General features: G+C 45.1%; 1 protein-coding gene across 2 annotated transcripts in view; it reads left to right on the top strand.

The window, feature by feature from the left end:
* The first annotated feature begins 5,859 nt into the window (after window positions 1-5,859).
* Window positions 5,860-24,672, top strand: part of EPB41L4A (erythrocyte membrane protein band 4.1 like 4A) — a 411,842-nt gene continuing 393,029 nt past the window's right edge. For both annotated transcript variants that reach the window (XM_073624611.1, XM_073624610.1), the window contains exon 1: window positions 5,860-6,127. In XM_073624611.1, the coding sequence (XP_073480712.1) occupies window positions 6,029-6,127 (99 nt within the window). In that variant the 5' untranslated portion in view covers window positions 5,860-6,028. The remainder of the gene's footprint in view (window positions 6,128-24,672) is intronic.

Genomic DNA, 24,672 nt, shown 5'->3' with positions numbered 1-24,672 from the left:
CTATCATCTGGGACCAGCCACGAGTCCGAGATGATTGACAAGAAGGGGGGGGGCGATCTCCCTTCCTGCACCAAGGGAAGTGACATCAGGAGCCCAGGCACCGAAGAAGGCAGACTACGAGGAACCCCCTAGCAACAGGCATTTAGAGGTGAGTAAAAAATGTTTTTTTTCCCCAAATGTTTTTTTTCAATTTTTTTTTTTAAGCACATTAATATTTTTTTTTTTGGGGGGTGGAACTCCTATTTAAAAAGTTAAGTCCAGCAGTTCCCCTATTAAGCCCTGCTCACTGTCTCTCCTACTTCGGTATGGGAGGAGAGAGAGTGTCTTCTTTCTCCTGCACCGCTCGGCTGCCTCTGGGTGTCACCCGGGTAGTGGTATGTTCCACACCCAGCCCGGGCACCCCCGCACCCTATCACAGCTCGACTCTCCTGGCTCTCCCTGGCTGCCCTGTCACCACGCAGCAGCACTGCCCGAGCCCGCCCTGCTGTCACCGCTTCACTTGTGGGAGGATGCCGGCCTGACACCCCCATGCAGTGTGTGGCACCGGGACAGACCGCACCCCCCAGTTGGTACGCCACTGCCCTAGTGTGAATGGATACATTGGCTAACATGAAGGGGAGTTTCTAAAAAAAAATGCATGTCCCCCTCAGATCTACAGGGACTGCACTTCCAAGTGCACTTGTAGTGCAAAGTGGATTTCCCTTTAGTAAATAAACCCCATTGCTCTATGAATGAAGGCACATAGAAATATTGTGAAACTGTGAAAACATTCTAGTGTGTCTTCATTCACAGAACCATCTCCCTCTGGTGCAATGATAAAAAAGTATTTATATTGCAGAGTTCAGGACAGAATATTTCCACACTGATACATTGTTTTCTTTTACCTTTAGAGCCGGTTCACACGGGGGCGACTTGTCAGGCGACCGAGCCGCCTGACAAGTCGCCTCCCATTCTGTACAATGGAACCGTTCTAATCGGAGCGACGCAAGTCGCTCCGACTTAGAAAAAAGGTTCCTCTACTACTTTGGGGGCGACTTGCATAGATTTCTATACAGAAGTCGTTTTGCAAGTCACCGCGGCTGTCGTGTGCAGGCCACCTAGGTGAGGCGACCTGCAAGTCGTGCCGCTTCTAGTGTGAACCGGCGCTAACTGGTCAGTACAGAGTTCCCTCATTGTCATTTTGTGTATTCCTAAAAGATCACCTACCTGCACCATGAAAATAATAAAGGATGTGTGTCTTTTTTTGATTAGTGAATCGATTTTGAACAATTTATTTATTTATTTTTTGGTATTTACCTCCCATTTTTAAAACATTTGCAGTAGTTACTTCAAACTCAATTGTTTACTTTCATAAATGTCATTGTTGCATGCAATGCATCCAAAAAAAAAATATATATATATTGCATGCGACAATTGTTAGTGAATTAACCCCAGATTCACAGACACACATAAATCTAATTGATCATCTTTAAAAATAAAACAACATATAGATAAAAAGATAGCATGTTGTCAGAGCCTACCTTAGGCTCCATTCACACCAATGCGTTTTTTCACACCAATCCGTTCCCAGCGAGCGTCGTGACGCATAGGGGTGGAGCCCGGCGGTAAATTCAAAAAGTCCAAAAAAAGATAATACATACAGTACACTGTAATCTGTAAGATTACATTACTGAATCAAATCATTTCACATCCCTTTGTCCCTAGTGCTTTGTCCAGTGCCCTGCATACACTTTTATAATATATATGCCATTCTTTCTGCCTGGAAACTTGAGAATATCCATGGCATCCAAAAAGAGTCCCTTTACGTCAAAAACATTTTTTGACCAGCTAGAAAATAGCGATAGTAAACAAGAATCACTTGCAGAATTGAGTGATAGTGATTCGTGGGGAAATTTGTCATCAGACACTGAAAGTGACAACAGCGACAATTCTGCAACTGAGAAAGTTTCAGTGTTTTTAATTTGATTACATGATTGTATAAATGTTATTATTATTATATTATTATTTTTGATAATTATTTATAGTTATTTATTATATTATAATTTATGATTTTGTTTGTCAAACTGTATCATACCTGGGATGTCTACTAGACTCTTGTTTGGACAGATTTAAGTGAGTTATTCCTAAGAATTACAGGCCTACAGTATAAAACGCCAGATTTCTATGCAAAACAATGTACCGCTTTAAGACGCAAAAATCTGACATAATTATACCACCAGGGAGGTTAAATGCAAAACTGACTTCAATGGAGAATCGGCAGAAAAGCATGTAGTGTGTTTTTACTGCATTTTTACAGTGATTTGCCTTTTGCATATTTTTAATCTGCCCAACAACAAATTTACCAAAAAAAGAAAAAGCTTACAAAATGCAAATCGTGGCAAAATCGCAGTAAAAAACACAAAAAGCACAGCAAAAGGCACTGCAGAAACGCTCAAAAGCAAACTGTGAATGGAGCCTTAAAGAAGACCTTCATTAAAGTAGTCAGAAACTACTTCATAACCAGCAACTATTGAGACCATAAGCACTTTGGTCAGCTGTATGTAATGTACAGTGGTAAGCACTCTTTATGTACAACACAATGGATAGAGTGCAGTTGTACATACTGAGGTCATCAGTATATGTTATCCACTTGCCAACCGCCGCACGCAGATGTACATCCAAAATTTGGCGGCGGATATCGTTATTATGGCAGCAGCTAGCTGCCATAACCCCGGTATCCTCGTTTACGTGCGGCGGTCGGCGTTAAGATAAAAGTGGTCGCCGCGAGATCACTTTTATCAGTGGCGGGAGAGGGGCCCTCCCGCCGCGATCCGGTGCCCTCCGCCGCTACCGACGGATCGCATTCTTCTCCGTGCTGTGCCTTGAGACGAGTGAGGTTAAGATGGTGCCCACTCGTCTCCATGACACTGCTTGTCGGAAGCGACATCAAAACGTCACTTCGCCCATACTTCTTAAAGGCACATTTTTTTCAATGTCATTTTTTTAAATGACTTTTTTTTTTATTGCATTTAAGTGTAAATATGAGATCTGAGGTCTTTTTGACCCCATATCTCATATTTAAGAGGTCCTGTCATGCTTTTTTCTATTACAAGGGATGTTTACATTCCTTGTAATAGGAATAAAAGTGACAATTTTTTTTTAAACTGTGTAAAAATAAATAAAATCATGTAAAATAAATAATAAAAATAATAAAAAAAAAAAAAAAACGAGGGGGCAAAGAGGGGGCACTGGTCCTCAGTGGGGGAGAGGGGGCACTGGTGCTCAGTGATGGGGTAAAGAGGGGGCACTGGTGCTCAGTGGCGGGGGGGGAGAGAGGGGGCACTGGTGCTCAGTAATGGGGTAAAGAGAGGGCACTGGTCTTCAGTGGGGGAGAGGGGGCACTGGTGCTCAGTGGGGGGAGAGGGGGCACTGGTGCTCAGTGATGAGGTAAAGAGGGGGCACTGGTGCTCAGTGATGAGGTAAAGAGGGGGCACTGGTGCTCAGTGGGGGGGGGGAGGGGGCACTGGTGCTCAGTGGGGGGGGGAGAGGGGCACTGGTCTTCAGTGGGGGGAGAGGGGGCACTGGTGCTCAGTGGGGGGAGAGGGGGCACTGGTGCTCAGTAGGGGGAGAGGGGGCACTGGTGCTCAGTGGGGGGAGAAGGGGCAGTGGTGCTCAGTAGGGGGAGAGGGGGCACTGGTCTTCAGTGGGGGGAGAGGGGGCATTGGTGCTCAGTGATGAGATAAAGAGGGGGCACTGGTGCTCAGTGATGAGGTAAAGAGGGGGCACTGGTGCTCAGTGGGGGGGGAGGGGGCACTGGTGCTCAGTGGGGGGGAGAGGGGCACTGGTCTTCAGTGGGGGGAGAGGGGGCACTGGTGCTCAGTAGGGGGAGAGGGGGCACTGGTGCTCAGTGGGGGGAGAGGGGGCACTGGTCTTCAGTGGGGGGAGAGGGGGCACTGGTGCTCAGTGATGAGGTAAAGAGGGGGCACTGGTGCTCAGTGGGGGGAGAGGGTGCACTGGTCTTTAGTGGGGGGAGAGGGGGCACTGGTGCTCAGTGGTGAGGTAAAGAGGGGGCGCTGGTGCTCAGTGGGGGGAGAGGGGGCGCTGGTGCTCAGTGGGGGGAGAGAGGGCACTGGTGCTCAGTAGGGGGAGAGGGGGCACTGGTCTTCAGTGGGGGGAGAGGGGGCACTGGTGCTCAGTAGGGGGAGAGGGGGCACTGGTGCTCAGTGGGGGGAGAGGGGGCACTGGTCTTCAGTGGGCGGAGAGGGGGCACTGGTGCTCAGTAGGGGGAGAGGGGGCACTGGTGCTCAGTGGGGGGAGAGGGGGCACTGGTCTTCAGTGGGGGGAGAGGGGGCACTGGTGCTCAGTGATGAGGTAAAGAGGGGGCACTGGTGCTCAGTGGGGGGAGAGGGGGCACTGGTCTTCAGTGGGGGGAGAGGGGGCACTGGTGCTCAGTGATGAGGTAAAGAGGGGGCACTGGTGCTCAGTGGGGGGAGAGGGGGCACTGGTGCTCAGTGGGGGGGAGAGGGGGCACTGGTCTTCAGTGGGGGGAGAGGGGGCACTGGTGCTCAGTAGGGGGAGAGGGGGCACTGGTTTTCAGTGGGGGGAAAGGGGGCACTGGTGCTCAGTAGGGGGAGAGGGGGCACTGGTGCTCAGTGGGGGAGAGGGGGCACTGGTGCTCAGTGGGGGAGAGGGGGCACTGGTCTTCAGTGGGGGGAGAGGGGGCACTGGTCTTCAGTGGGGGGAGAGGGGGCACTGGTGCTCAGTAGGGGGACAGGGGGCACTGGTGCTCAGTGGGGGGAGAGGGGGCACTGGTGCTCAGTGGGGGAGAGGGGGCACTGGTCTTCAGTGGGGGGAGAGGGGGCACTGGTCTTCAGTGGGGGGAGAGGGGGCACTGGTGCTCAGTAGGGGGACAGGGGGCACTGGTGCTCAGTGGGGGGAGAGGGGGCACTGGTGCTCAGTGATGGGGTAAAGAGGGGGCACTGGGGCTCAGTGGGGGGAGAGGGGGCACTGGTCATCAGTGGGGGAGAGGGGGCACTGGTGCTCAGTGGGGGGAGAGGGGGCACTGGTGCTCAGTGGGGGGAGAGGGGGCACTGGTCCTCAGTGATGGGGTAAAAAGGGGGATCACTGGTCTTCAGTGGAGAGGGGTGGGGGAACTAGTGCTTGGGTTTTACAGTATGCCCATAATGAATGAATACAAAGTGTCCAGTGATTGGACAAGGTGGAGATCTTGATATCACTGCCCTGCCTCTCCACCTTATTCAATCAGAGAATGTCCTTCATTCACTGAGAAAAATGCAAGGTGTTCTGTGAATGATGTGTGTTCTAAGTGAGTGATCCCCTGTGATTACTATGGGGCAGGCCAGGCTGCTTGTCTGTGATTCCTGCAGCGATTCTCCGCTGCCACAGGTATGACATATGTATACTTACCATGGGCCAAGCTGGATCAGTGTAACTATGTGATAAGAGTTCAGCTTAAACTTTCTTTATTTTAGTCTTTCCATCTACTCTGATGGGAGAGTAAATATTACATGGAACAGGCATTTTTTGTGCATTTTCACAGCTTGTCTTCTCCCAGTAACATGTTTCTAACTGGCCTAGATGAAAGCGCTTCAACCCAAAAAAGCACCACAAATGAATGAAGAACCCTGAGCCTAGCCAGTATACAGATTTCACAATCTTTGGTCATTTTTTATCCTATAGGAAATAAAACCTGCTCTCTTCCTTAAGTTGTGTCCTGTGCAGTACTTCCTCTTATCCAGCAGAGGGCACACAAACCATGCCACCAACTACAGCCGTCTATTTGAAGGTATCCGTCCAATCACAATGGTCGGATTGGAAACCCAGAAAAGACCCCGCCCCTCCTTTGACGTTCCCGGACCGCACTCCGCCCCCTCAGTTCTTTATTCCATAGATTGGGTCTATAGCCTTGGCAACCCCAGTGTGCGCTGTGAGCGGAGAACATGCTGAGCGCCCGCCGGGGCAGTGCAGGGGGGGCTCCGTACAGCCAACACTGAGCACACCCAGCCCGGCACCTCCTCTCCGCCTCACCATGGGCTGCTTCTGTGCCGTGCCCGAGGAATTCTATTGTGAAGTTTTGTTACTGGACGAGTCCAAGTTATCACTGACCAGCCAGCAGCACGGGGTGAAGGTAAGTGTGCCCTCCATTGTATGTGTGCCCTCCATTGTATGTGAAGTGTGCCCTCCATTGTCCTGTGCCCGGGCCACTAATACCTGTCATCACCCCCGATCCCTACACATGATGGGGAGCACACAATGGCACACACACCCTGAAAACTTACACACTTCCGGGGACACCTACCTACATCATCACCTACCTACCTCTACTTCCCATAGACACTCCTAGATCATCACCTACCTACCTCTACATTCCTAGATCATCACCTACCTCTTCTTCCCACAGATACTCCTACATCATCACCTACCTCTACACTCCTAGATCATCACCTACCTCTACACTCCTAGATCATCATCTACCTCTGCTTCTCATAGACACTCCTACATCATCACCTACCTCTACACACCTAGATCATCACCTACCTCTACACTCCTAGATCATCACCTACCTACCTCTACACACCTAGATCATCACCTACCTCTACACTCCTAGATCATCACCTACCTACCTCTACATTCCTAGATCATCACCTACCTCTTCTTCCCACAGATACTCCTACATCATCACCCAACTCTACACTCCTAGATCATCACCTACCTCTACACTCCTAGATCATCATCTACCTCTGCTTCTCATAGACACTCCTACATCATCACCTACCTCTACACACCTAGATCATCACCTACCTCTACACTCCTAGATCATCACCTACCTACCTCTACACACCTAGATCATCACCTACCTCTACACTCCTAGATCATCATCTACCTCTGCTTCTCATAGACACTCCTACATCATCACCTACCTCTACACTCCTACATCATCACCTACCTCTGCTTCTCATAGACACTCCTACATCATCACCTACCTCTACACTCCTAGATCATCACCTACCTCTACACTCCTAGATCATCATCTACCTCTGCTTCTCATAGACACTCCTACATCATCACCTACCTCTACACTCCTACATCATCACCTACCTCTGCTTCTCATAGACACTCCTACATCATCACCTACCTCTACACTCCTAGATCATCACCTACCTCTACATTCCTAGATCATCACCTACCTCTTCTTCCCACAGATACTCCTACATCATCACCTACCTCTACACTCCTAGATCATCACCTACCTCTACACTCCTAGATCATCATCTACCTCTGCTTCTCATAGACACTCCTACATCATCACCTACCTCTACACTCCTAGATCATCACCTACCTCTACACACCTAGATCATCACCTACCTCTACACTCCTAGATCATCATCTACCTCTGCTTCTCATAGACACTCCTACATCATCACCTACCTCTACACTCCTAGATCATCACCTACCTACCTCTACACACCTAGATCATCACCTACCTCTACACTTCTAGATCATCATCTACCTCTACACTCCTACATCATCACCTACCACTGCTTCTCATAGACACTCCTACATCATCACCTACCTCTACACTCCTACATCATCACCTACCACTGCTTCTCATAGACACTCCTACATCATCACCTACCTCTACACTCCTAGATCATCACCTACCTCTACTTCTCATAGACTCTCCTACATCATCACCTACCTCTACACTCCTAGATCATCACCTACCTCTACTTCCCATAAACGCTCCTACATCATCACCTACCTCTACACTCCTAGATCATCACCTACCTCTACTTCTCATAGACACTCCTACATTATCACCTACCTCTACTTCTCATAGACACTCCTACATTATCACCTACTGCTACTTTTCATAGACACTCTGAGATCATCACCTACCTCTACTTCTCATTTTCAGTCTTGATATCATCACTTACCTACATGTACTGCTCATATACAGTCTTGTGGTCACTGCGCAGACCATTATGTGATCACCCACTTGTGCTTCTTATATACAGTCCTAGATCATCACATACCTTTACTTCTCATACACAGTGCTGGGGTCACCATGTCATCACTTACCTGGACTTTTTATATACTGTTCTATAGGATCACTTACAGATACTTTTTATATACAATCCTGATATGATTACCTACATGTACGGCTCATATACAGTCCCTGGGTTACCCACTCATGCTTCTTATATACAGCCCTGGGGTCAACGCACAGCCAGTTATATGATCACCTACATGTACTTCTGATATACAGTCCTGGGATCACCTACATGTATTTCGTATGTAGAGTCCTGATATGGTCACCTATGTCATCACCTACATGCCCTTCTCATATACAATCCTGGGGTCATCTATATGATCATCTATAATATACTGCCCTATATTATATAATCATCATCACGTACCTGTACATCTCATATACAGTCCTGGGGTCATCACACAGCCAGCTATATGATCACCTACCTGTACTTCTTATATACCAGTCCTAAGGTCACCTAAAGCTACTTCTTATATGCAGTCCTGGGGTCACCTATGTGATCACCTACATGTACTTTCTATATACAGCCCTGGGGTCACCTACATGCACTTCTCATATACAGTCCTGGGGCCAACTATGTGATCACTTACATGTACTTCCTATATACTGTACAAGTCACTATACAGACAACTACAGTATCTCACACAAGTGAGTACACCCCTCACATTTTTGTAAATATTTTATTATATCTTTTCACGTGACAACACTGAAGAAATCACACTTTGCTACAATGTAAAGTAGTGAGTGTACAGCTTGTATAACAGTGTAAATTTGCTGTCCCCTCAAAATAACTCAACACACAGCCATTAATGTCTAAACAGCTGGCAACAAAAGTGAGTACACCCCTAAGTGAAAATGTCCAAATTGGGCCCAATTAGCCATTTTCCCTCCCCGATGTCATGTGACCTAGTGTTACAAGGTCTCAGGTGTGTTAAATTTGGTGTTATCGTTCTCACGCTCTAATACTGGCCACTGGAAGTTCATCATGGCACCTCATGGCAAAGAACTCTCTGAGGATCTGAAAAAAGTTTGTTGCTCTACATAAAGACGGCCTAGGCTATAAGATTATTGCCAAGACCCTGAAACTGAGCTGCAGCATGGTGGCAATACAGCGGTTTAACAGGACAGGTTCCACTCAGAACAGGCCTCGACATGGTTGACCAAAGGAGTTGAGAGCACGTGCTCATATCCATAAGTCGTCTTTGGGCAATAGACGTATGAGTGCTGCCAGCATTGCTGCAGAGGTTGAAGGGGTGGGGGGTCAGTCTGTCAGTGCTCAGACCATACGCCGCACACTACATCAAATTGGTCTGCATGGCTGTCGTCCCAGAAGGAAGCCTATTCTAAAGATGATGCACAAGAAAGCCTGCAAACAGTTTGCTGAAGACAAGCAGACTAAGGACATGGATTACTGGAACCATGTCCTTTGGTCTGATGAGACCAAGATAAACTTATTTGGTTCAGATGGTGTCCAGCGTGTGTGGCGGAAACCAGGTGAGGAGTACAAAGACAAGTGTGTCTTGCCTACAGTCAAGCATGGTGGTGGGAGTGTTGTGGTCTGGGGCTGCATGAGTGCTGCCAGCACTGGGGAACTACAGTTCATTGAGGGAACCATAATTGCCAACATGTACTGTGACATACTGAAGCCGAGGGGCAGAATTCCAACATGATAATGACCCCAAACACACCTCCAAGATGACCACTGCCTTGCTAAAGAAGCTGAGGATAAAGGTAATGGACTGGCCAAGCATGTCTCCAGACCTAAACCCTATTGAGCATCTGTGAGGCATCCTCAAACGGAAGGTGGAGGAGCACAAAGTCTCTAACATCCACCAGCTCCGTGATGTCATGTAGGAGTGGAAGAGGACTCCAGTGGCAACCTGTGAAGCTCTGGTGAACTCCATGCCCAAGAGGGTTAAGGCAGTGCTGGAAAATAATGGTGGCCACACAAAATATTGACACTTTGGGCCCAATTTGGACATTTTCACTTAGGGGTGTACTCACTTTTGTTGCCAGTGGTTTAGACATTAATGGCTGTGTGTTGAGTTATTTTGAGGGGACAGCAAATTTACACTGTTATACAAGCTGTACACTCACTACTTTACATTGCAGCAAAGTGTCATTTCTTCAGTGTTGTCATATGAAAAGATATAATAAAATATTTACAAAAATGTGAGGGGTGTACTCACTTGTGTGAGATACTGTATATGATCACCTACCTGTACTTCTTATATACAGTCCTGGGGTCATCGCACAGCCATCTATATGATCTTATGATATGATCATGTACTTCTTCCATACAGTCTTGTGGTCACGACACTGCCGACTATATGATCACCTACCTGTACTTCTTATAGAACATAGAACCACATATCACTTACTAGAAGCAGTACAGGCTCCATTACCCCACAATTGCAGTGTTTAATGCGTGTTTCTGCGTTTGCCTTTGTAATGTGTTTATTGGTGTTATTTATTATTTTTTTTATACCAAGTTGCATTTCCATGTATTTACATCTGTAGAAAATGAGCCCTAAAGTGTGATGTAAAAAATCAATTATCCTGAAATGAACCCGGCTATATAGCAGCTAGATTACATGGATGGCTGAGGGGACAGTAAAGGCAGGTGGTTGAGCTGCGGTTTTACTGCCCAACTAAAGAAGGTCACGCAGCCACTTAGGCCTGTACATGCGCCGCAACAAAAATTAAATTGCATGCCACTTTCTGGCAACCGTGACCCATTTAGGCGCATGGGAGAACACTGAAACCATCTGCAGTACACATTGTTGTGGTGCGGTGGTGCAGCCTTTTTGGGGTTAGGACACGCCTTCTCATTGCCTGTCAAATGCCCTCAGATCACTTTCAGGAAACCTCTTTAGTTGGCCATAATTGATTGTACAGTCTCCTTGAGCTCAGAACGGGAGAAAGGGAAGTAGCACAAGGAGCCTATCAGTTGTGGTGCAGTGCTCATGTACTAAAACCAAGCATGCTGATAGGAGGAGAGAGCAGAGTGATCGAGAGATAAGCTCAGCATGTGTTGCTTCTCTTTTCACTGTCCAGTTACAGACTGTTGGAGAGTGAAGACCGGTGAGGTTTACTAAGCTGCAGCAGAATAGGTCTCCTGCAATGATAGATGAGGCTGAGCTTTGTAAATCTGAGGACTGGATGGACAGAAGTACAAATCCTTTGGCAAGTAAAGCAGCTGACATATATGTATCCTGTCCATGTATTTAGCCATTGACTGGGAGTTTAGCTTTAAACCCCACATGCATAGTTTGGTGCCCGGAAGGATTTATTTCATGGTATAAGTCATCTCCAGCAGTCATGTGGGTGACGGGGTTCCCTGCTACGGCTGTCCTTACTGAGTAGTCATGGAATATTTTGAAGCAGGCAGACTGGTATGTGATGTCGTAACATGAACGCTGATTGGCAAGTTGCCAAGAAGTTCCTGTTTTAAACAAAATGAGAATGCTGTTTTTTTTTAATTGTTGCACTAATTGGATATGAAATAAGCTATGGCGTCATTACATTGTTACATTTTTGTGGCTAGATCCCAGATCACCAGGATCCAAGAGGAATTAGAATATCAGTTTTTCAGGTGGTACCCAGATTATTATAAATGTAGTATGACAGCTATAAATGTAGTATGTACAGCAGAGCTCAGTTATGATTAAAGCCATGTAGGCTGAAACGCGTAGACTGACTGTACCTGTGTATTGTATACCGCGGTCTCCTGAATAAAAGCAAGTTTTTAGAGCAATATCGGTTGTGGGGATCATCTTCATGGATCATTACTTTCAGATGGGCGACTGTGGATTAGGCACCCATCTGAGATCCTGTTTCCTTAAAGCAGGGATCCTGTTCACTTAAAGTAGGGGTAGGCAACCTTGGCCCTCCAGCTGTTTTGAAACTACAAGTCCCATGAGACTTTGCAAGACCCTAACAATCACAGGCATGACTCCTAAAGGCAGAGGAATGATGGGATTTGTAGTTTCACCACAGCTGGAGGGCCAAGGTTGCCTACCCCTGCCTTAAAGCATGTTATACAGCCCCCCCGTATCACCTAAAAAACCTTGCTGATCCTGCCCGGCTATGCCCTCCCCCCTGTAAACTGACTACGGTTTATCATGGCTGCTGAGCCCTGACACCGTAGTCAGTTTACATGCCTCCGTCATCCGCAGCTCTCCTCTCTGCTCTGCTGTGTCCTCCTCTGTCCTCCCCCCTCCCCTCCCTGCCTGTCAGCTTCATCCACTCCGCAATCCTCCCCTCCTGCTGCAATCAAATCTATACTATGATCATGCCATCCCCTCTGTTATATAATGCTATGTGCCCCTGTGCCTGTGCTGTATAAAAAAAATGCAGATTATACCCTATCTCAGAGTGTCTCCCGGTGCTCACGTGACTCCTCGAATCTCTCTCCTCCTTGGCTGATGTCAGCGGCAGTGCTTGGCCCCACCTACTATAGCTGTGAGAGGAGAGAGCCGAGCCAGGAGACGCTCTGATCTATGGTATAATTTTTGTAATACAGTACGGGCACAGGGGCACATAGCATTATATAACAGAGAGGATGGCAGGATCATATTATAGTGGGTTACCAACAACTTTAAATGGGTAGTAGCAGAGCTCAGACTGAGGAAGGGAGAAGCAGCACAAGGAGCCATCCAGGGATGCTCCAGCGCAAAAAGCTATGCTGAATGCTGATAGAAGAAGAAGAGAGTACCAAGAAATGAATTCACCAGTATGCAGCTTCTCGTTTCACTGTCCAGTCACGTGAAAGTGAAACTGAAAGATCAGGTCTACTCCCTGCCAGACAGTATTTGTACAGAGCTGTGTAGATTCTGGGGATTGGTAGACAGAAATGCAAATTCTGCGTCCAATATCGGCTGTATTGCAGAGATACTGAGGCCCGAAGAATCTGTAGAATCCAATATTTCATAAATGTCAGATTCCTGGTCCCCCCCCCCCCCCCCCTGCCCTCAGAGGCTTGATCCACCTGCCCCTACAGCAATACTGTGTTCTGTAGAGATACTGACAGTCAATAAAAGTATAGATTTGTAGATTAACCACTAGAGGGAGCTCACTATTTGACTCACTGCTTAACAATTGTTGTGATAAGATTTCATCCACAGAGGGTGTGCATTGTTTTTATTGAGTCAGGCAATGAAACTGTTCAAATCGTTGCAATGACAACTTTGCGGTGCCACGATTATTTAAAAAAGTAGTCCCTGCGCTACTTTTGGCGATTTCAGGTGCGACTTGCATAGATATCTGTGCATGAAGTCACACAGATGTAAGGGAAGTCACACCTGAAGTCGCACTGACATGCGGCTTTGAAATCGTGCAAAGGTGAAGTCACACAATTTCAAAGTCAGATTTGCTGTGACCGGTTAGATAGGGTTGATTTAAGCATTTATACATTTTTTTTTTTAATTAAAGCTGATCTTTTGCACAATAGTATGTATGCAATCTGTTTAAAATAGTTCTGTCTGCATCTGTTAATGTACATTGTAAAGCTGTTGTACAAGATGTTTTCAGCCCTCAGTAGCAGGTGTTAGTTTCTACACACATCCTACCTGTCTTGGTATACAGCATGCATAACACCTTTGTGGCTTATAGGATGGTTTTGCTGCTGGTGGTGTGAGATGGAAATCCACATGACTCCCAGACAATGGAACCTGCCCCCCCCGGTCTCATCCTATTTTATTATACTTAGGAGTTGTCTGACAAGTATGTGTCAGTGAGTGGAAATCTCCCCGAGGGGATACAGCAAAGTCTTGCCTAGGTGTTGCTGTGTATGGTAATTACAGCTGTTTTCAGTGTGAGAGTGTACATAAGATGCTTTCAGCAAGGTCATTGTGGAAGAGGTGTGCAAATTAAAGGAAAGTGATGGGGAGGGATCCCTAACAACTTTTCTTTTCTATGGACCTATCCTTGCTTATGTAAAACACTTTTCATTTAATCAAAACTAGGTAGCGATACTGGGACGTTAATGTTAAGAAGTTGAAAGTACATTGAGAAATGACTTGTCCAAGACATTGAGATGGATTCACTAAAGGCAAATAGACTGTGCACTCTGGAATTGCTGTTGCGCTCATTTTCTCCAAAGCTTAATGACTGTGGTGAGATTTTACTTCCTAAGGAATACTCAATCAGGTACAATGATAAATTAAAAAAAAATAGCATTTTTGTTTGCACATGATTGGAAGATGGAAATCTGCAGAGCTTCACCTTATTTACTAAGCTGTGGGGAAAATGAGTGCAGCTGCACTTCCAAAGTGCACAGTCTATTTGCCTTTAGTCTCCAACCCTCTGTCTTCTATCCATCCAGCAGGTGGCGTTCTAGTCTCCTTTTTGCATATTCAGCTATGTCAGCTTTCAGCTGTGCTATAAGAAGCCAATTGCTTTAAACCTCGTACACACCACTCTTTTTTTTTTTAGTTTTTTTAGTGCAGCGATCTCTCCTGCTGACGCCCCCCCACCCTCCCACCACTCCCCTCCGCTGATAGGGAGCTGGTCGACAGACCTTTTTTGGTTATGAGCCTTCAACTAAAGCGTGTGAACGGCTGGTTTCTGCCGGACTGACTGCTATACATACGGGCTGACGTTTTGCCCGTATGTACTAGGATTAAGTCATAACAACATTGACACATCCATTAAAGTAGAACTATGGACTTCCATAAAATATATATAGGGTTGCACCAATACTGTTTTTTTGACGGCGAGTACAAGTACTGATACTTTTGGTCAAGTACTCACCGACACTGAGTAGCAATACATTTACTTTGTGATTTGAGCCCATACACAATGAATGGGCTCAAATCACACTGCAGCGGTATTACATGGAATTTGAACAAGAATTAGGTGCGATTCCAGCTCAAATCGCATGCGGTTTACTGGACTGCTCCTGTGTGAACCTGGGCTGAAGTCACTATGACAACCCTGGGTTCACACAGGAGCAGTGGGGGAAACCACATGCATTTGGAAGAGGAATCGCACCGCATTCTTGTCCAAATTACATGCGAGTCTTTGCAGTGCAATTTGAGCCCATTCAGTTATTTCTTTTTTCTTTTTTGACAGTTCTGAGCAGAGAATGGGTCTGTGCTGTTTACACAGAAATGTGGAAATGCCTAATTAATATTGTGAGGGGGATTGAATCGATATCGTGATTTTTTTTAACGATTAATCATGCAGCTCTATAGCAGACATGTCATTGTCCCAGCATGTGGCCCTTAGTTTGTTCAGGAATTATGGTAAATGAGGAGCATAGCTGCTGGCTTGCTTTCTAAGGCTTCGTATACACTTGGCCATCATTTACTGCGGCAGCGGAAAACCACAAAATGCAGCGATTTTGCTGCAGTGTTACCACATTTTTCCATGGCTGGCAGTCAAATCTTTCCTATCCTGAACGTAATTCTGCGTTCAGGAGAGGGAGGTTGAGGGAGGTTGAACCTCCCCTAACCGCAACAGCTCCTAAACTCTATGTGTACATTGACACATAGGGGTGGATTTACTAAAGGCAAATAGACTGGGCACTTTGTAAAGTGCAGTTCAACTTTGCAAGAGCAGTTGCTCTAGAGCTTAGTAAATGAGCAAAAGCTCTGCTGACTTCCATCATCCAATCATGTGCAAGCACAAATGCTTTTTTTAAAAATGTTTTCCTTGCACATAATTGGGTATTCTTTGCAAAGTGAATCTTTACCTTATTTACTAAGTTCTGGAGCAACTGCACTTGCAGAGTACAACTGCACTTTACAAAGTGCCCGGTCTATTTGCCTGTAGTAAATCAACCTCATAGGCTGTCCGTTTTTCAGGCGGATCCGAGCAGGCCATCTATTGAGTCCTATGGGCAGGCGGATGTCAGCGGAGATGTGTCCGCTGACATCCGTCTGCCATCCGATCCGCTAAAATCAGACGTATGGCGATACGTTCAGCTATCCATCTGGCAGATTGGATGAGATCTGATGAAAACGGACATGCTGTCTGTTTTCGTCCAATCTCCCCATAAGGATCAGCGAGGCTCTGACAGGCCCCTCCCCGCTCAGTGAGCAGAGACGGACCTGTCATCCGCCGGCTCAGCGGAGATCAATGGAGCGATCTCCTGCTGAGTTGGCGGACTCTGCTAAACGGATCTGTCCCGTGTGGAAGGGGCCTAAGGCTATGCTTCTGTACGTCACTGAGAAGTTGAATAATTCACAGAATACTTTCTTGAACAGTTGTTAAAACATTTTTTTAAATTTTATTTTAAAGTGGATGTAAACCCTGACATATGCCCAGTAAAGTGAACAGTCTCAGATGATACACAGATGAAAGAAATCATCCTACATTTTACTTGTTTATCTGCAGCCTTCTCTTCCCTACACCCCTTCAAAAAGGAACACCACCCCCCCTCCTTTACACAGCAGAAGAACTATGTTCTCAATATACAAGCTGTGTGCTGAGCTCTCCTCCCCATCACAAATGTATCTCATGTGTTGGAAAACTTCTCAGAAGTGACTCATGCTGATAATAAAGGAATGAAGCAACAGAGAGAAATGGCACCTAGAGCTTTCGGGATAGATAAGTAAACATTGCAGATATATGTGCTTTGTTCAGATTCCATGACTGAGGTTTACAACCACTTTAAATAAATGTAAATGCTGAACCAGGTATTGCTTGGCTGTGCAGTGTGGCTGAGCTGTGTAAATCACCAGACTGTCTGAACAGAATATAAAATCTATTGCCATACAAAGGGGTTGATTTACTAAAGGTAAATTTGTGGTTGCACTACTGCAAGAGTAGTTGCTCCAAAGCTTCGTAAATTAGCATAAGCTCTGCTGACTTCCATCATCCAATTATGTGCAAGCAAAAATGCTTTTTTTAAATTTTCGTTGCATGTGATTGGGTATTCTTTGCAAAGTGAAGCCTTACCTCATTTACTAAGCTGTGGAGCAACTGCACTTTGCAAAGTACACAGTCTATTTTCCTTTAATAAATCAACCCCATAGAGTGCTTTCATATGTCTGGAATTGTTGTGAAAGTAGACCTGTACAGTATTCCATTCCATTCTGTACTCTTGAGTGCCACATTTTAAATAATTCCCTTTCGCTGCTAGCCTCTTAAAAGAGAAGTATGTTTTTTCCCCCCCCTTTTTATACCTAGGTAGATGCAGCATGGGACCGATGCTGCATCTGTCCCCCCTGGCGTCTCTACACCTCTACACTGAGAACCGAGTGATCAAACACCACCGATCGCTCGGTTCTCACAGATCCCCAAGAGGAGAGCTGCTGACTGTCAGTATGTAATTTGGAATTTTAGTGTTGCTTGCTGGTTTTTACCAATGGGTCATATGGTAACAGAAATATGAGTGTATGGGCAATACCTCACAAAGTAAATTTAAATAGCATTGGTAGCAATAATAAACAGAAGAAGGAGAACCTAAGGTGGACCTCCAACACTGATGCTATACATCAGACATTGGTCACCTTCTACCACATTCTGAGCACCGCATGAATGCGGTGCGATTCCTGTCTGAACTCCATGCGGTTTAATGCACGGCTCCTTTGTGAACCCAGGCTTGTCATAGTGACTTCAACCTGGGTTTACACGGGAGCATTGCGGATTACCGCATGTGATTTGGACAGGAATCACACCACATACCGGTAATTGGTATCGGCGAGTATTTGAGGAAAAGTATCGGTACTCATACTCGCTCCGAAAAAAATGGTATTTGTGCATCCCTACTTGATAACTATTAAGGCCGTGTTCAGACTGGCATTGGAAACAGGGGTTTGGGGTACATTTTTGCTGCTCCCTGAACGCCTAGCAAAGCAGCTTACAATGGATAATATGGACACCGGAGAGAGCTGTTCACATTAGAAAAATATGTAACGTTTGCGTTGCTTCACGTCGCTGCAAAAATGAAGCTATGTGTTGAGAAACTTGTCAACTCCTTTTATTCAGGTCTATGGTAATGCAATGTAAACTTGCTTATAGCGTTTACAGTGCGTTTGCAGCGTGTTTGACAAGCGTTTATTAAATATCAGTGAGGTGGGAAAAAAACACTTGGAAGGGGTCCTGGGTGCGTTCTTTAATGCGCCCTAAATGAGCATTAACACTATAGGCGCGTTGGTTCACGTTAGTATCAGCGTTCGAATTTTTCACAAGTGTGAACTTAGCCTTACATCTTTGATGTATAATAACTTTCATAAAATCTTGGAACATCCCTTAAATTCCTTAGCTTTGAGATATTGAAAATTAGGAGGGTGGGAAAAAAGTACAATTCTTTAAATTCCATGAGCGAGTTCCCTGTCCTGGATCTTGATGGTAGGAAGGTGATGACTACTAGTGTAGATGACAATCTGAGGTCATTTCTAGAGCAAGTAAGTTTGGACAGTGTTTGGAAGTGTGATTCTAGGTGGGGCAGTGAAGGAATTTTTTTTTTTTTTAAGTTTAGTAGAAAGAAACGAAGGAAAGGAAAAAAAAATTCCAGGTCGAATAGATAAATATGGCAGCCACAATTGGCTGATAGGGAGAAGATTGCAGCAGTCCAAAGCAGTGGCTGATGGTGTGCCATTTTTTGAGGGGGCGGCAAAACCGCCCCCCCCGGTAGGTAGGTCGGTCGTCCCGCTCACCCCGAGCCCACCCTTTTTTGAAGCCACTTAGAGCCTCTGGCTCTAATCATGTGCTTCTAAAGAAAAAAAAAAAAACCCATTGAAATCCATGCGTCCGGTGCCCTGAATGTAGATTAGGGGCCGCACGCATGAATTAGGGGGGCGGCGCCCCATATGGACGGGCCGCCACTGGTCCAAAGAAAACCAAAGTACCCTTTGCTGTAACTGTATTATCTGACCTAATAGTAACCTGGCTGTTGTTATAACTGAGCACAGGCAATACGCTGTGAAGGAACAGTGGGATTGATTTACTAAAGGCAAATAGACTGTACAGTCTGCAAGAGCGGCTGCTCCAGAGCTTAGTAAATAACAGAAGCTCTGTTGACTTCCTTCATCCAATCATGTGCAAGCGAAATGCTGTTTTTTTTTATTATTTTCCTTGCTCATGATTGGGTATTCTTTGCAAAGCGAAGCTTTACCCCATTTACTAAACTCTGGAACAACTGCACTTGCAGAGTACAAATGCACTTTGCAAAGTGCACAGTAATTTTTCCTTTAGTAAATCAACACCCCGTGTGTCCCCCCTGGTGGTTTAGTGCGCCCAGGATGAGCAGGTACAACACCCAGCCCTGCTGCAGGCAGCCTGTTAAAGTCTATACTCACCCGCCACTTTATTAGGTACACTTTGCTAGTACCGGGTTGGATCCCCTTTTGCCTTCAGAACTGCCTTAATTCTTCATGGCATAGATTAGTGATGGTGAACCTTGGCACTCCAGATGTTTTGGAACTACATTTCCCATGATGCTCAAGTACACTGCAGAGTGCAAGAGCATCATGGGAAATGTAGTTCCAAAACATCTGGAGTGCCAAGGTTCGCCATCAATGGCATAGGTTCATCAAGGTGTTGGAAGCATTCCTCAGAGATTTTGGTCCATATTGACATGATAGCATCACGCAGTTCCTCCACATCCCAAAGGTGATCTATTGGGTTGAGATGTGGTGACTGTGGAGGCCATTGGAGTACAGTGAACTCATTGCCATGTTCAAGAAACCAGTTTGAGATGATTTTTAGCTTTGTGACATTATCCTGCTGGAAGGAGCCATCAGAAGATGGGTACACTGTAGTCATAAAGGGATGGACATGATCAGCAACAATACTCAGGTAGGTTGTGGCGTTTAAACGATGCTCAATTGGTACTAAGGGGCCCAAAGTGTGCCAAGAACATATCTCCCACACCATTACACCACCAGCCTGAACCATTGATAGAAGGCAGGATGGATCCATGCTTTCATGTTGTTTATTCCAAATTCTGACTCTACCATCTGAATGTCAAGGCTGTAATTGAGACTTGGCAGACCAGGCAACGGTTTTTCATTCTTCTCATGTACAATTTTGGTGAACCTGTGTGAATTGTAGCCTCAGTTTCCTATTTATAGCTGCCAGGAGTGACACCCCGTGTGGTCTTCTGCTACTGTAGCTCATCTGCTTAAAGGTTCAATGTGTTGTGCATTCAGAGATGGTATTTTGCATACCTTGGTTGTAACAAGTGATTATTTGAGTTACTGTTGCCTTTCTATCATCTGGAACCAGTCAGTTCCCCTCTGACCTCTGACATCAACAAGACATTTTCCTCCACACAACTGCCGCTCACTGGATACTTTCTCTTTTTCGTACCATTCTCTGTAAACCCTAGAGATGGTTGTGCATGAAAATCCCAGTAGATCATCAGTTTTTGAAATACTCAGACCAGCCCATCCGGCACCAACAACCATGCCATGTTCACAGTCTCTTAAATCCTCTTTCTTCCCCATTCTGATGCTCAGTTTGAACTTCAGCAAGTCGTCTTCCCCACATTTAGATGCTTAAATGCATTGAGTTGCTTCCTTGTGATTGGCTGATTAGCAATTTGTGCTACTAAGCAATTGAACAGATGTACCTAATAAAGTGGGATTTGAGTTTATGTACGGCTGCAGCTGGACCAGGCTGAATGTTGTACCGACTGGTACCTGCCTTTAGGGTTCTGTCTGTCCTGACATGTCTGAAGGTTTTGCATAAAGAAAAGCGTATGAGTTAATGGTATCAAAGTAGACCCAGGCCCAGGGAAAACGGTTGTGCCCATACATGGCCTAGTTTACATTCTTTGGTTGGCTACAATTTTTTCTGGAACAATCACAAGGTATGCAGCTATTTTATGAAGCACTTCTACCCTTCCTGTAGTCTGGATGCTTGCTTCTACTTGAAAACATCAAAATGATTTGGATTTACCGCAAGTTCGGCCAGATCTTCTGAATAAATAATTGGATGGGTAGCTTTCAATATATGACACAGCAGCAAAATGTGCACAATTTTATATTTTCATCTTTCTAAAAATTTCCTGAAGAAAACCTGTCACCTAGAAACATGACCAAGACCTTTCTAGACTTAGACATTGTTTAAAGCTGAAGTACAGTAAATATAAAAATGCTCCCTTGTTGAGGGGCTGAGCCCACACTTATCCGCTGGCTTCTGTGCTACAGTGGAGGGAGGAAAGGCCTGTTCACACTAGAACTGAAGTGCAGAAAACTTGCTTTCTGTGTGCATTTCCTGCACCACCTGCAATGTTAACAACACTGAAAATGCGGTGCGTTAGTCCGCACCGGATCGTATGGTACAGTGCGTTTCCAAAAGTAGTGCATGGTGCGGTGCAGTGAAATGATTGGGCTGAAATTGCACTGCACAGAACTGCATGTGAATCGCACAGTAATGAGCACTGCGTTCCTACGCGATTCCTTGTGTGAACGGGCCCTTATTTTTCTTGGTCTTAAAGCTGTGTTCCAGTCGTTTTTCAGTTTATTAAAAGTCAGCAGCTACAAAAAGTGGAGCTGCTGACTTTTAATAAACACACACTCACCTATCCCACGGTCCAGCGATGCGGCCGCCCGAAATCCTCGGTTCTCTCCCCCGCTTCTTCTCTGGGCCGGCATCACTAGTGTGGGCACCCAGCTGTGGCAGCTTGCGGCTTCACAGCCAGGTGCGCACTGCGCATGCGCAAGTCGCACTACGCTCTCCTGCATGGCTGAGCAATCTTCTGGTACCTCCTGTGACGTGTTCCAGTGTTCCAGAAGATTGCAGGGAGGGAGGAGGAGCTGGGTACCTGTCAAAACTAGGTACCCACTCCCTCCCCCCCAAAAAAAAAAAATACTTGCCAAATATGTGATATATACAGCGGCGTCAGGGGGTTAGGACTTCTTAAAGTGGAAGTTCCATTTTTGGGTGGAACTCCACTTTAATTCCCCATACACACAAGCAAAATTTCCATCGGAAAAATCTTGGATGGTTTTTTCCGACAGAATTCCGCTCAGGCTTGGCTTGCATACACACGGTCACACAAAAGTTCTTTGAACTTTCGACCGTCAAGAACGCGGTGACGTACAACACTACGGCAAGCTGAGAAAATGAAGCTCAATGCTTCCGAGCATGCGTCAAATTGTTTCCGAGCATGCATGTTTTTTTGAGCGTCAGAATTGCATACAGAGGAACAGAATTTCCAATGGAAAAATAGAGAACCTGCTCTCAATCTTTTGCTGGTGGAAATTCTGCCAGCAAAAGTCCGATAGAGCATACACACCGTTGGAATTTCCGACCAAAAGCTCACATTGGACTTTTGCTGGCGGGATTTCCGCTCATGTGTACGGGGCATAAGCTTTAAAACAACTGCAGTGCAGCTGCTTAAAAAAGCAAATGACAGTATTGGTGCTCTCTGGGTACATAATAAATTGGGTATCCTACCTTTCAGGAACATGCAACATAGAAACCCCATGACTAATATGGACTACCTTTTATATCATACACCTTTCTCTTTGTCTAAGTTTATAATGCTAGAACTAGGCAGAGATGCTCATGCTGGCCCATTGTCACCTTTCTATTGGCGTGAATTTTAGGTTTCTCTCACAAGCAGAGTGTGCTAGTGGGGCTTATAGCATCTTAAAGTGGTTCTAAAGGGAATTTTTTTTTTTACCTTAATGTAATGTCTGCATTAAGGTAAAAAATGCCCCACTAATTGTTCAACTCCCCCGATCCTTAGACACTTACCAGACTCTTGTCATCGCCCCAGAGCTGTCCCGGCCGCTCTCCTCTCACTTGCTGGTTTCACAGGAGACACTGAGAGCAGCAGGAGCCATAGGCTGTCAATCAAACTCCTGTGAGGAGGAAGAGGGGGTGTGACTTATCGGCGCTGTGTGTGTCTATGGACGTACACAGCCTGGCTTAGAAGTGCGCACGCGCATGAGTGCCTCTTTGGCACCAGGCTTGCAAAAGAGACATGCAGAGCAAGGAGAAGCAGACAGTGCCAGAGGGGGACTGCCAAGGAGGAGGTAAGGGACCGCTCTGTGCAATATCTTTGCAAAGCGTAGGCAAGTTACAAATTTTATTTCCTTTTTATTTCAACAACAAAAACAGCCTTCAATATCAATTTACATTGCAGTAACTGTTTTCTTTTTGATGAGAAGCATAACTAAGTTAAAATATATACATCTTTTTTTTTTTTTTTTTACTTTAAATTGCAAATACAATTTTTCCCTTGAAAATAGTGTAAAAAAGGTTACTTCCTTGTTTTTAATATATGCTGCATGTGTGTTTGTTGACATTGTGTCCATTTTCCACACAGCTGTTTATTTAAATGCAAATTCAGTATAAAAGCAGCCGGTAAAAGGCATTGTGTGTACTCTGTCTTCAGGCAGCCACTGATTTGGGCCTTGCAGGAACAAAGACCTTGACATAATCCAGTCATAAATTAACTGGTGTTCGGAATTGCTGCCACCTTGCTATATTTGATTAGTAATTTCTCTAGGGCTTTTACAGATGAGACCCCCATTGTTCTGGCCCACAAGGGACTTTCTGGCCAAAGCAGCCAAAATGAATTGAGGCACCTATTCTTTTATGTCTGTCTCTTCCCCCAAACCCAGTGTGTAAGAAATTCATTAAATGCATCGCCTAATAGGACAAACTATTACACAGGTCCAGTCTGGGTACGATTGCCTGATGATTTAAAAATGGAAAAATAAATGTCTATTTTGTTTTCTTTTTATATTTTGAACCAACAATCAGGCCTGTTGGGAGCTGTGGATACATCCTGCATTTGTAACAATTCTGGAAAAGACCCACTGTTGTGTATTTGCTACATTGTACATGCTTGTAGTAGGAGTGATGTATACATGCTTGTGGTAAGAGAGTTTTGTAACATCTGTAATCTGGATTTTGGGAAAATGTATTATAAAGTTAATTGAGTTTTGCATTCTTACATGTACAGTAGTTTCTGCTGTTTTTTTTCCTTTCTTTTGCTTTATTTCATTAACCACAATAATTGTATAAAGGAGCTACTTGTGATTCCTTGACTATTTGTTGGAGACCCCATTACATTACATAGGGTATATGCACGCAAACAATTTTCTGATCTTTCTTCTACAGGGGATATTGTCCCCAATGGTGGATATGCCATAATCGTTATACAGGCTATGCATTACTGTCATACCCTCCCCTTTTCACCATTCATACACATCTTTTACTCAAAGCGAGGTAGGCTCCCTGGCGATATGATTAAGTCAAATTTTTGCGTCTCAAAGTGGTACAATTATTTTGCATAAAAATTTGCCGTTTTATATTGTAGGCCTGTAATTCTTAGCAATAACACACTTAAATCTGTCCAAACAAGAGTCTAGTAGATATCCCGGGTATGATGAAGTTTGAAACACAAAATCATTAATTATAATATAATAAATAAATATAAATAATTATAAAAAATATATAATAATAATAATAAAATTAATTTCCCCAAGATTCACTGTCGCTCAATTCTGCAAGTCTTCTAATTTACTATCGCTGTTTTCTAGCTGGTCTAAAGCCACTTTTGACGTAAGGGACACTTTTTGGTTGCTATGGACAATCTCAAGTTTCCAGGCAGAAAGAACAGTATATATAATATAAAACTGCATAGAGGGCATAGGACAAAGCACTGGGGACAAAGGGGATGTGAAATAATTTCATACAGTAATGTA

The sequence above is a fragment of the Aquarana catesbeiana genome, linkage group LG01, assembly GCF_042186555.1.
Source record: "Aquarana catesbeiana isolate 2022-GZ linkage group LG01, ASM4218655v1, whole genome shotgun sequence".
NCBI lineage: Eukaryota > Metazoa > Chordata > Amphibia > Anura > Ranidae > Aquarana > Aquarana catesbeiana.
This window is presented reverse-complemented; position numbering and strand designations above follow the sequence as displayed.